Raw genomic sequence first — 11,701 nt, 5'->3', positions numbered from 1 at the left:
TTCTCACAATTGCCACACCAGAAATTTTTTATAGTTTTACAAAGTATTAGTACTTAAACTTGGATAGGTACGACCATATATACGACCCATTGATGTTTACTAGATATGGTGTAAATCGTTCATAACACCATAGACAAAACTTAAAAGCAAAGCGACAGCTCAGACCGGAAGTAGCAAATACCTCTAGCGGTGACGCACAGGAACTATTTAAAAAACGTAATGGTGGCTGCTTGTGATATTGTGAATAAAATCATTGCTGACAACTTATGTATTTTGTAAAAAATCCGAAAACCTTCAAAAAATAATTGAGTTTATTGAAAACTTGAAACTTCTATCAGGTACCTACAGAACCAAAATTGCTTTCTTTTTTTCTTTTTATTTGATTTGATTTATTTTACTGATAAGTTGGCAAAATGGCTGGCATTTAGAAAGCTTCAGAATTTTTCTTTGATATTATTTCGTATTATAATGGTGGCAATAGATTTAAAATTAGAGGCAACAACGGAGGCAAAATGATATCGTATGTCAACAAGTTTTGGTGATAACAACAATAATACTTGTTTTTATTATTTTATACGAAACTTGGTTTGTGTTACATAATTTTCAATTGAGATTTGGATTGATGTGATTCTCTTTGAAGTGCCTGAAACCTAAAATCATAAAAAATAAATTAATTTACGAATCAATTTATTGTAAGTAATTAACTAAATTAATTAAATTCCTTTACTAGTCTTATTCTTAATCTTAAACACTTATCATTCATATTAAAGTAATTTTATTCTAATTTTGTTACATAGTAAGTACTATTTTGTATTTTTTAGGATGATATGTTTTGTCTGCAACAAAATTACTGTAAGAAATGCTGTGAGCTTATTTGCTTCGGAAGTAAGTATATAAAATATATATAAAGTAAAGTAAAGTATTTTTTTTTTTGACTTCTGTTTAAATTAAAGTTTTATAAGGAATCTGTTGCTCAAAATACTTTCTTAGAATGCATCTACGTAATAGAGATAACCTAAATATAACACATCCAAAATGAGAAAGGGAAGTTGTGTCTGCCATATTGTGACCTCCTAGCCTAAAAACTTGGCAGTCATCATCATAATAAAAGTAAAAGACTGACTGACTGACTGATCTATCAACGCACAGCTGGAACTACTGGATGGATTGGGCTGAAATTTGGCATGCAGATAGCTGTTATGACATAGGCACCACTAAGAAAGGATTTTTGAAAATTCAACCCCTAAGGGGGTGAAATACGGGTTTGAAATTTGTGTAGCCCACCCGGACGAAGTCGCGAGCATAAACTAGTCATTATATAAAAGGAAAAGCTGACTGACTGACTGACTGATCCATCTATGCACAGCTCAAACTACTGCACTAAAGGTAAAATAGAGGTTTGAAATTTGTGTAGTCCTCGCGGACGAAGTCGCGGCCATAAGCTAGTATATTTATAATGCCAGTAATATGGCTTTTAGGTCTAGCATATGGCCAGTATGGTACCAAATTTTGTCAAAATCGGTTCAACGGGCTGTGAAAGGCTAGCACACAGACAGACACACTTTCGCATTTATAATATTAGTATGGATGTAAAAATATTCGACACATTTCGGTTTTTGCGTATACCTACCTACTAAAACTAACGTTGTATATTGTATTGATTTTCAACATGTTATTTTACCTGGATATTTTTTTTCCTCAGCTACCTCTTAAATGTGATAAGACCTTACTTGCCACTGTTAGTGAGATAATTGAGAAAAAAATCAACAAGGAATCTGTTCACTCTGAGATATTGTGTAAAAAATGTCAAAAAAATGTTTTGGAGTATGATTCACTGCAATACAGGTGCCTTTTTTATTTTTTATTTATAGACTAGCGCTTTGCTGCAATCCACATGATCACTTGCCATCACCTGCTGATGGCAAGTGATGACGGGAGAAACACTTGATGTCAAACATTCATTTAATTAATTGTAAACCGTCACAAAATCTTAAATTTTTAACTGTTTCTTTGTCATTACGAAATCTAAGAAAAATGCATTTAGTTTACTTTAAAAAAAAGGAACCCTTATTATCACTTTGTTGTCTGTCTGTCTGTCTGTCTGTCTATCTGTCTGTCTGTCTGTCTGTCAAGAAACCTACAGGGTACTTCCCGTTGACCTAGAATCATGAAATTTAGCAAGTAGGTAGGTCTTATAGCTGACATTAGGAGAAAAATCTGAAAACAGTGAATTTCTGGTTACATCACACAAAAAAAATTAAATTGTGGTCATGAACTAATAAATACTATTTTCAATTTTTCGAAGTAAGATAACTATATCAAGTGGGGTATCATATGAAAGGGCTTCACCTGTGCATTCTAAAACAGATTTTTATTTATTTTAATGCATCATAGTTTTTGCATTATCGTGCAAAATGTTGAAAAAATACTATTGTAGTACGAAACCCTCGTTCCGCGAGCCTGACTCGCACTTGACCGATTTGTTTTGTTGTTTTTCAGATTGAAAGTAATTAAAACAGAAATTTTGGACACTTTCAAAAATTCGTTACCCGAACACAATTTAAACTATGAGACATACAATGAGGATAGTTCAAATAATAACAAAAACAATAGTGCAAAGAAGGTGGTGTTGCCAGCTTCAAAATTACAGCCTTTGCCACCCGGCTTTGTATTGTCAGTCGGAAATTCTCCTATGCCTAAACCTGTCAAGATTCTGCCCAAACCGGCTGCGATTATGCCCAACTCAGTTATGACTAAACCGGTCATGATTATGCCTAAAATAAAAGTAAGTACAGCTTCCATTTTAGACTGCATCATCACTTACCACCAGGTGAGATTGCAGGCATAGACTAACTTGTCATGGAATCTATATTCTATATAAACCATATATTATATAAAAGGAAAAGCTGAATGACTGACTGACTGATCTATCTACACACAGCTCAAACTACTGGATGGATCAGGCTGAAATTTGGCATGCAAATATTATAGTTAAATAGTCGCTTCTGACCTACGTTGCAAGTGCGAGCTCGCGCAGGTAATGTTCCACGCGCACGTGTGCTGTGTACGAATATAGCACTCACAGTAATGCAGGTGGCGATTCGCCACTGGCGAACGCGGGTTGCGGCGCGTCGCACGGGCTGGTGCGCTCCGCTCCCTCGCGTCACGCGCCCCACTGACGCCTAAAAATGCTATTGCGACGCATCTTGCGGCTAACTTCAAGAACTACTAAGACTATTTGGCGCGGACTATAGCTATCATAACGTAGACATCCGCTAAGGAAAGGGGTTTAAAATTTGAGTAGTCCACGCGGGATAAGCTAGTCATGCAGTAAAATTCAAACCGACATTTAATAAAGTAATTTTTTTTCCAGAACGTAATGACTCTACCATCATCATCAACCCTAAACCTTAAAGTGACAGTTGGTACCTCAGTTCTGACCCAAAGCATCAACACCGTGACGAGCAAAACCAAATTGACACCTTTGACTGTAGATTCAAAATTAATTGCGGTGTCAAAAGAAAAGATAATTAACGACCATAACTCGACTAAATTTGTCAATTCAAATAAAACTAGTTCTATACTAAGCTTCAATGTAAATTCGCTGCCAAAAGATTTTCTCTCATCGGCCATTTTGAAAGTAGATGCCGATTTTGATGAAACTACGACTGAGAAAGAGAATGACGATTTGGAAAACCACGAGGATTCGATGGAAATTGATGAAGGTAATTTTCTAATTCTAATACAATTTTTTAGTAGTTTCAATACTATAAAACTCCAGATTGGCCAAGTTTATATACACTCTTATTTTGAAAAGTGAAGACAAATTCTTACCTATGTGTACGCACCTTTACGCACCTTTGAGTAAAACGACACCTACGAGTATGCTTCCGTTTGTTTTGAATTTTTCTAGATTGTTCGATGACGGCCTTAACCAAAGATTCACACGACGAGCTACAATTTGAAGAAGATAATGTGATAATGGTAAGAAAAAATTTGATCTTTTCTATAACACAATAAATTATAGTCTGATACTTTACATGACTCATTCTGATATAGTCTGATACTTTACATGACTCATTCTGATATAGTCTGATACTTTACATGACACATTCTGATATAGTCTGATACTTTACATGATACATTCTGATATAGTCTGATACTTTACATGACACATTCTGATATAGTCTGATACTTTACATGACACATTCTGATATAGTCTGATACTTTACATGATACATTCTGATATAGTCTGATACTTTACATGATATAGTCTGATACTTCACATGACAGATTCTGATACTTTACATGACTCATTCTGATATAGTCTGATACTTTACATGACTCTTTCTGATATAGTCTGATATTTTACGTGACACATTCTGATATAGTCTGATACATTATATGACACATTCTGATATAGTCTGATACATTCTGATATAGTCTAATACTTTACATGACACATTTTGATACAGTCTGATACATTACATGACCCATTCTGATATAGGTAGTCTGATACATTCTGATATAGTCTGATACTTTACATGACACATTCGGATATAGTCTGATACATTACATGATACATTCTGATATAGTCTGATACTTTACATGACACATCCTAATAAAGTATGATACTTTTTAGGTGGATGATGAAGAAGATAAGTCTGAAACAGAATACCTAGACATGAAACTGTTGGAAGGTACAGACAGACAGTATGTGTTGGGGAAAATAATATTAGAAGAGGATGGAGACAATGACGGTGATGCAGAGGAACGTGAGTATCACCATCATCAACCGATAGACGTCCACTGCTGGACATAGGTCTCTTGTAGGGACTTTCACACGCCACGGTCTTGCGCCGCCGACATCCAGCGGCTCCCTGCGACTCGTCTGATGTCGTCCGTTCACCTAGTGGGGGGGTGTTCCAACGACATATCGCCGAGTTTCTTGCTGGTTCTTCTCGGTAGGAAAGGCATTTCGAACCAGTAGTAGATGCATATGACTATTCAAAAGTACTTGTAAAAAAATTAAATGAATAAAAAATATTTTTATTTAGTTACATAGTTCAGGGTATTTATTTCGAAAAACCGATAGACGTTGGGGTCCCAAGGTACTGGAATGGCAATCTCGCACCAGAAAGCGCAGCGTTTGGAGTAATAATTATTATTAGTTACTAATTTTTTAGGGTTCCGTACCTCAAAAGGAAAAACGGAACCCTTATAGGATCACTTTGTCGTCTGTCTGCCTGTCTGTCAATAAACCTACAGGGTACTTCCCGTTGACCTAGAATCATGAAATTTGGCAGGTAGGTAGGTCTTATAGCTGGCTTTAGGGAGAAAATCTGAAAACCGTGAATTTGTGGTTACATCACACAAAAAAAATTAAATTGTGGTCATGAACTAATAATTAGTATTTTCAATTATCAAAGTAAGATAACTATATCAAGTGGGGTATCATATGAAAGGGCTTCACCTGTGGATTCTAAAACAGATTTTTATTTATTTTTATGAATCATCATAGTTTTTGATTTATCGTGCAAAATGTCGAAAAAATACGATTGTACTACGGAACTCTCATTGCGCGAGCCTGACTCGCACTTGGCCGGTTTTTATATTTTATTTGGATACAAGTTAGCCCTTGACTGCAATCTCACCTGGTGGTAAGTGATGATCAGTGGCGTGCACAGGGTTTGAAGCCAGGGTAGGCATTAGTTAGGTAGGAACCTGTTTACTGGCAGGTCATAATGAAAAATATGGTCATAATGATAAATAGCTTACAACTGGGGTAAGCAGTGCATTTATGCCTCTATGACCTGCACGCTACTGGTGATGATGCAGTCTAAGATGGAAGCGGGCTAACCTGGCCAAGAGACCCGTGCTCCGTAGTGAGCCGGCTACGGGTTGATCATAATGATGATGATGATGAAGTAATATGTCTATTCACAGATACAATACTAATGGACAGTGAGAACGGGTCAATAATCCGAGTGATGTCGGGGCAGAAGGTTGTATGTAGTGAAGACGGGCAGATATCGTTAGTGACTGAAGAAGACGCCGACGCGAGCCATGGTAAATATACATTATACATATATATATCGCGCAATGAGGGTTCCGTACTACAGTCGTATTTTTTCGACATTTTGCACGATAATTCAAAAACTGTGATGCATAAAAATAAATAAAAATCTGTTTTAGAATGTACAGGTGAAGGCCTTTCATATGATACCCCACTTGATATAGTTACTCACTTCGAAAGTTGAAGATACTAATTATTAGTTCATGACCACAATTTAATTTTTTTGTGTGATCTAACCCTAAATTAACGGTTTTCAGATTTTTCCCCAAATGTCAGCTATAAGATCTACCTACCTGCCAAATTTCATGATTCTAGGTCAACGGGAAGTACCCTGTAGGTTTCTTGACAGACAGACGGACAGACAGACAGACAACAAAGTGATCCTATAAGGATTCCGTTTTTCCATTTGAGGTTCCGTTTTTCCCTAAAAATCCCGAGCGTTTTGATTTTCCGGGCATCAAGATATAAATAATGTTCCTATCAAGTATCTAAGCAGTGATAGCCTAGTGGTTACCACGACGCATGCGCGAACTGAGTCCCTGTGAGAAAGGATCCCGGATGGGTTCGAAACTAGTCGGGCTAACGTCGACTAATTGTCCATAGTCTACGTTGGCCATGTGCGGATTGGTAGACTTCACACACCTTTGATAACATTATGGAGAACTCTCATGCAGGTTTCCTCACGATGTTTTCCTTCACCGTTAAAGCAAGTGATATTTAATTAATTAAAACGCACATAACTCCGAAAAGTTAGAGGTGCGTGCCCGGGATCGAACCCCCGACCTCCGATTAGAAGGCGGACGTCCGTACCACTAGGCTATCACAGCACCTAAGTAGTATGTTATTAAATTATTTACAGATTCTAACGACGAGTCCCAAATAGAGTTACAAGTGTCGGGAGACGAAGAAACAGCCAACGCTATAATCGCGGCGGCGCAAGAGCAGGGTACGTACAGCTTGGTGGACTGTGGCCTAAACCCTTGTACACAGTTTTTTTTAATTTAATTCAGATACAAGTTTTTTTTTTTTTTTTTTTTTAAATTTATTATTAACATACAAGAGAAAATTACACATAATACGTAGCACGCATTGTAAAAACCTCAGAGGTTTGACCCTCAATGCGTACGTCTACGCATTACATCATGCCTACTTATATCTTTAAAAAATCGTAAGTCCATGACTGCAATCTCACTTGGTGGTAAGTGGTGATGCATTCTAAGATGGAAGCGGGCTAACCGGAAAGGGGTAGATAGAATCTTTGATTTCTACACGGCATCGTACCGGAACGCTAAATCGCTTGGCGGCACGGCTTTACCGGAAAAGTGGGAACCAGTCTCGGCTAAAGCCTCCTCCTACTATACCCCTGCCGGGAATCGAACCCGGGACCTTCCACTAATAAGATCACAGCGTTTACTACTGCGCCAGGGACGTTGTCAAAACAAACAGTAGTGAGCCGGTGATAGATTGATGATGATGATATTTTTAGGGTTCCGTAACCTCAAAAAGAACCCTTATAGGATCACTTTGTTGTCTGCCTGTCTGTCCGTCTGTCTGTTGTGTCTGTCAAGAAAACCTATAGTTCCCTTTGACCTAGAATCATGAAAAGTAGGTATGTAGGTAGGTCTTATAGCACATGTAAAAGTCCCGCAAATAGCTATTGCGCTGGAACCATGTCTCATTAACATCGAAATGACGTCATTTTGACGTTAGCCGAAATAAAAATGTACCATCAGATCGAAACTTCAGTCTAGTGCTGACGTCACTAAAATGGCGGTCACGCGCATTAGCAATTTGCGGGACTTATATGCCTTGTACGATGGTGCGGAACCCTTCGTTTGCGAGAGCGACTCGAAATTGACCAGTTTTTTTGTTATAAAGGTGGTGCGTTCATTAAAGTGGAATCAGGTGAGATGTTCAGAGTGCAGTCAGTAGAAAGCAAAACCGAAGAAGACGACAGTTTGAAACTAGAGACACAGTCGGCGGTAAGTAATCACATCCTGTCAACATCACTACCCATATATTTTCTTTTATATATTACTAGATGATGCCCGCGTCTTCGTCCGCGTGGATTTAGGATTTCAAAAATCCCGTGGGAACTCTTTGATTTTCCGGGATAAAAAGTAGTCTATGTCCTTCCCGGGGATGTGAGCTAACTAATTCTGTACCAAATTTCATCAAAATCGGTTATAAGCTAGCAGACATAATAAAATAAATAAATTAAATAAAACTATTTTTTATTAAATTAAACATTTACAAGTACCTACTTTTGAATCAAATGAAATGCTATATATAATCTATCTAAATATATAAAAGGAAAAGTTGACTGACTGACTGATCTATCAACGCACAGCTCAAACTACTGGACGGATCGTGCTGAAATTTGGCATGCAGACAGCTATTATGACGTAGGCATCCGTTAAGAAAGGATTTTTGAAAACTCAACCCCTAAGGGGGTGAAATAGGGTGTTGAAATTTGTGTAGTCCACGCGGACGAAGTCGCGAGCATAAGCTAGTGAAATATAATTGTTTATTCAATAATTTCCAATTTTCCAGATGATTAGTAATGAAGATGGCCAATTTCGATGTCTAATGTGCGAGAGAAATAATGAGAATAAAGGCAAGTTATAGATATACTCACCATCATCATCATCATCATCCGATAGACGTCCACTGCTGGACATAGGTCTCTTGTAGGGACACTTGTGGAAACATGCCACGGTCTTGCGCCGCCTGAATCCAGCGGCTCCCTGCGACTCGTCTGATGCCGTCCGTCCACCTAGTGGGGTCTTTCAACGCTGCGCCTTCCGGTGCGAGGTCGTCATTCCAGCACCTTGGGACCCCAACGTCTATCGGTTGTACGAACTATGTGCCCTGCCCATTGCCACTTCAGCTTCGCAACCCGTTGAGATATGCCGGTTACTCTAGTTCTCCTACGGATCTCCTCATTTCTGATTTGATCACGTAGAGAAACTCCAAGTATAGCTCTCTCCATCGCCCGCTGAGTGACTCTGAGCTTTCGTATGAGAAAAAGCTGCTCTGAGCTTTTCTTAAGAAAAAAACTGGCCAATTGCCAGGCTCGCGCAACGAGGATTCCGTACTACAGTCGTATTTTTCGACATTTTGCACGATAATTCAAAAGTTATGATGCATAAAAATAAATAAAAATCTGTTTTAGAATGCACAGGTGAAGACCTTTCATATGATACCCCACTTAATATAGTCACTCACTTCGAAAGTTGAAAATACTAATTATTAGTTCATGACCACAATTTAATTTTTTTTGTGTAATGTAACCACAAATTCACAGTTTTCAGATTTTTCCCCTAATGTCAGCTATAAGACCTACCTACCTGCCAAATTTCATGATTCTAGGTCAACGGGAAATACCCTGTAGGTTTCTTGACAGACAGACAGACAGACAACAAAGTGATCCTATAAAGGTTCCGTTTTTCCTTTTGAGGTACGGAACCCTAAAAACAATAACTATTATAAAATATAGAATGTCAATGGTACTGATTCTGAGCACAACCTAATTTTAGAGTATTCGCATGCTCTTCTTACTAATGTAATATGAAAAGGACAGACACAGTTTGACAGTTTTAAATTTAATTTTTAGATGTTAAAACCCGTGATTTTAGCGCGCACTCGCGAACCTGCTGTTTAAATTTTTATTGCGCACTAAAATTTAGAGTCTTTAAATGTGAAAGTCATGTTCCGTTCCTTTTTAAGCATTGTTAAAAAGAAAAGGATGCAGATACTCTAAATTTAGTTTAGAGAAAGACTAGCGTATGCTCGCGACTTCGTCCGCGTGGACTACACAAATTTCAAACGTCTATTTCACCCCATTAGGGGTTGAATTTTCAAAAATCCTTTCTTAGCAGATGCCTACGTCATAAGAGCTATCTGCATGCAAAATTTCAGCCTGATCCGTCGAGTAGTTTTAGCTGTGCGTTGATAGATCAGTCAGTCAGTCAGTCACCTTTTCTTTTTATATATATAGGGGAGGCGATATTCGTGGGCGATTCGGAGGCCACTATGGAGCACTTGAGAACCTTTCACTCGGCGAGGTTATACATCTGTCGAGTTTGTGGACACGTGGAGAGAAGGAAAAGCGACTATGCCGCACATTTGAGTGAGTTCTTCTTCTTCTTCTTTGAGGCTATGCAGGTCCTTGTCGGTCGTCTCCGACCTTTTTTTTAAAATATTCATTATAGGCAAACGTTTGACCGCAATCACACCTGATTGGAAGTGATAATGTGGCATGAGTTTGGACGCGTTTACCTAGAAGATACCCTTATTTTAAAGATACTCGGATTATACTTGGTACGAAACACAGATCGCGGAAGAGTATTCCAAACTTTAGCTATGCGTATGAGGAATGATGATATATTGCAAATAAAACATCTGACTGACGCTAGAGGTAAACGAATGTTCCGTAAGTAGGTCACTCGGAGTCAATGCCGCATCGTAGGCGGGGCATTGACCCGAGTTTTGCACGATATACATTGCGGGTTTGAAAAAATTGATGATGCGGCCTAAGATGGGACGCGCTTACCTAGAAGATGCCTATTCACTCTTGTTTTAAAGATACCCGGGTTGTAGTTGGTAGGAAACACATATCGTGGAAGAGTATTCCAAACCTTAGCCATGCGTATGAGGAATGATGACGCAAAACGTTTCGTGCGTGTAGATGGGATGTTGACGACATAAGGATGGAAACTCGCCCGACGTCTTGCGGTTCGGTGGTAAAATGGTGAAGGGGGGACAAGATCGAAAAGTTCCTGAGCACACTCTCCGAAATATATTTATATAAAAGGAAAAGGTGACTGACTGACTGACTGACTGAATGACTGACTGACTGACTGACTGACTGACTGACTGATCTATCAACGCACAGCTCAAACTACTGGACGGATCGGGCTGAAATTTGGCATGCAGATAGCTATTATGACGTAGGCATCCGCTAAGAAAGAATTTTTGAAAATTTAACTCCTAAGGGGGTGAAATAGGGTTTTGAAATTTTGTAGTCCACGCGGACGAAGTCGCGAGCATAAGCTAGTATATCCTATAAAACTGAATCTAATGTGTTTCCCTCCACTTCACATTTCCTTGTCAAATCCTATGGCCGCCAAATACAGCAGCACCTTGACTGGAATTGAAGTAACATTTCAGTGAGTTGCTCGTAGCTTTAGTTTTAAGTTTACTTAATTTGGTATTTTACAAGCTGTGATAGCCTAGTGGTTAGGACGTCCGCTTTCTAATCGGAGGTCGGGGGTTCGATCCCGGGCACGCACCTCTAACTTTTCGGAGCTATGTGCGTTTTAATTAATTAAATATCACTTGCTTTAACAGGAAGGAAAACATCGCGAGGAAACCTGCATGCTTGAGAGTTCTCTATAATGTTCTTAAAGGTGGCCATAGTCTACCAATCCGCACATGGCCAGCGGGGTAGGCGCCGTCCTATTGTCATCGCCCGTGCGATGATGACGTGTGCGTCCGACGAAAATGATCGCGCGTCCGTGCATTCAAACAAACAAATTCAAACAAATATCTGAGCAAAATAAATCAATGATTATGATTATGTGTTCTACTGAATAAAATGAAGATCGCGCGATCATGCGATGC

General features: G+C 38.7%; 1 protein-coding gene across 1 annotated transcript in view; it reads left to right on the top strand.

The window, feature by feature from the left end:
* The first annotated feature begins 208 nt into the window (after positions 1–208).
* Positions 209–11,701, top strand: part of LOC117993946 (zinc finger protein 543-like) — a 31,290-nt gene continuing 19,797 nt past the window's right edge. The window contains exons 1-12 of the mRNA XM_069507279.1: positions 209–338; positions 822–885; positions 1,703–1,845; positions 2,500–2,785; positions 3,374–3,725; positions 3,914–3,984; positions 4,643–4,775; positions 5,947–6,069; positions 6,936–7,022; positions 7,955–8,058; positions 8,630–8,693; positions 10,077–10,208. Coding sequence (XP_069363380.1) covers positions 823–885; positions 1,703–1,845; positions 2,500–2,785; positions 3,374–3,725; positions 3,914–3,984; positions 4,643–4,775; positions 5,947–6,069; positions 6,936–7,022; positions 7,955–8,058; positions 8,630–8,693; positions 10,077–10,208 — 1,558 coding nt within the window. The 5' untranslated portion in view covers positions 209–338; position 822. The remainder of the gene's footprint in view (positions 339–821; positions 886–1,702; positions 1,846–2,499; positions 2,786–3,373; positions 3,726–3,913; positions 3,985–4,642; positions 4,776–5,946; positions 6,070–6,935; positions 7,023–7,954; positions 8,059–8,629; positions 8,694–10,076; positions 10,209–11,701) is intronic.

Source organism: Maniola hyperantus, chromosome 25 (genome assembly GCF_902806685.2).
Source record: "Maniola hyperantus chromosome 25, iAphHyp1.2, whole genome shotgun sequence".
In the NCBI taxonomy this organism is placed as follows: domain Eukaryota; kingdom Metazoa; phylum Arthropoda; class Insecta; order Lepidoptera; family Nymphalidae; genus Maniola; species Maniola hyperantus.
The sequence above is the reverse complement of the archived record's forward strand: the minus strand, read 5'-3'. Positions and strand labels throughout refer to the sequence as shown.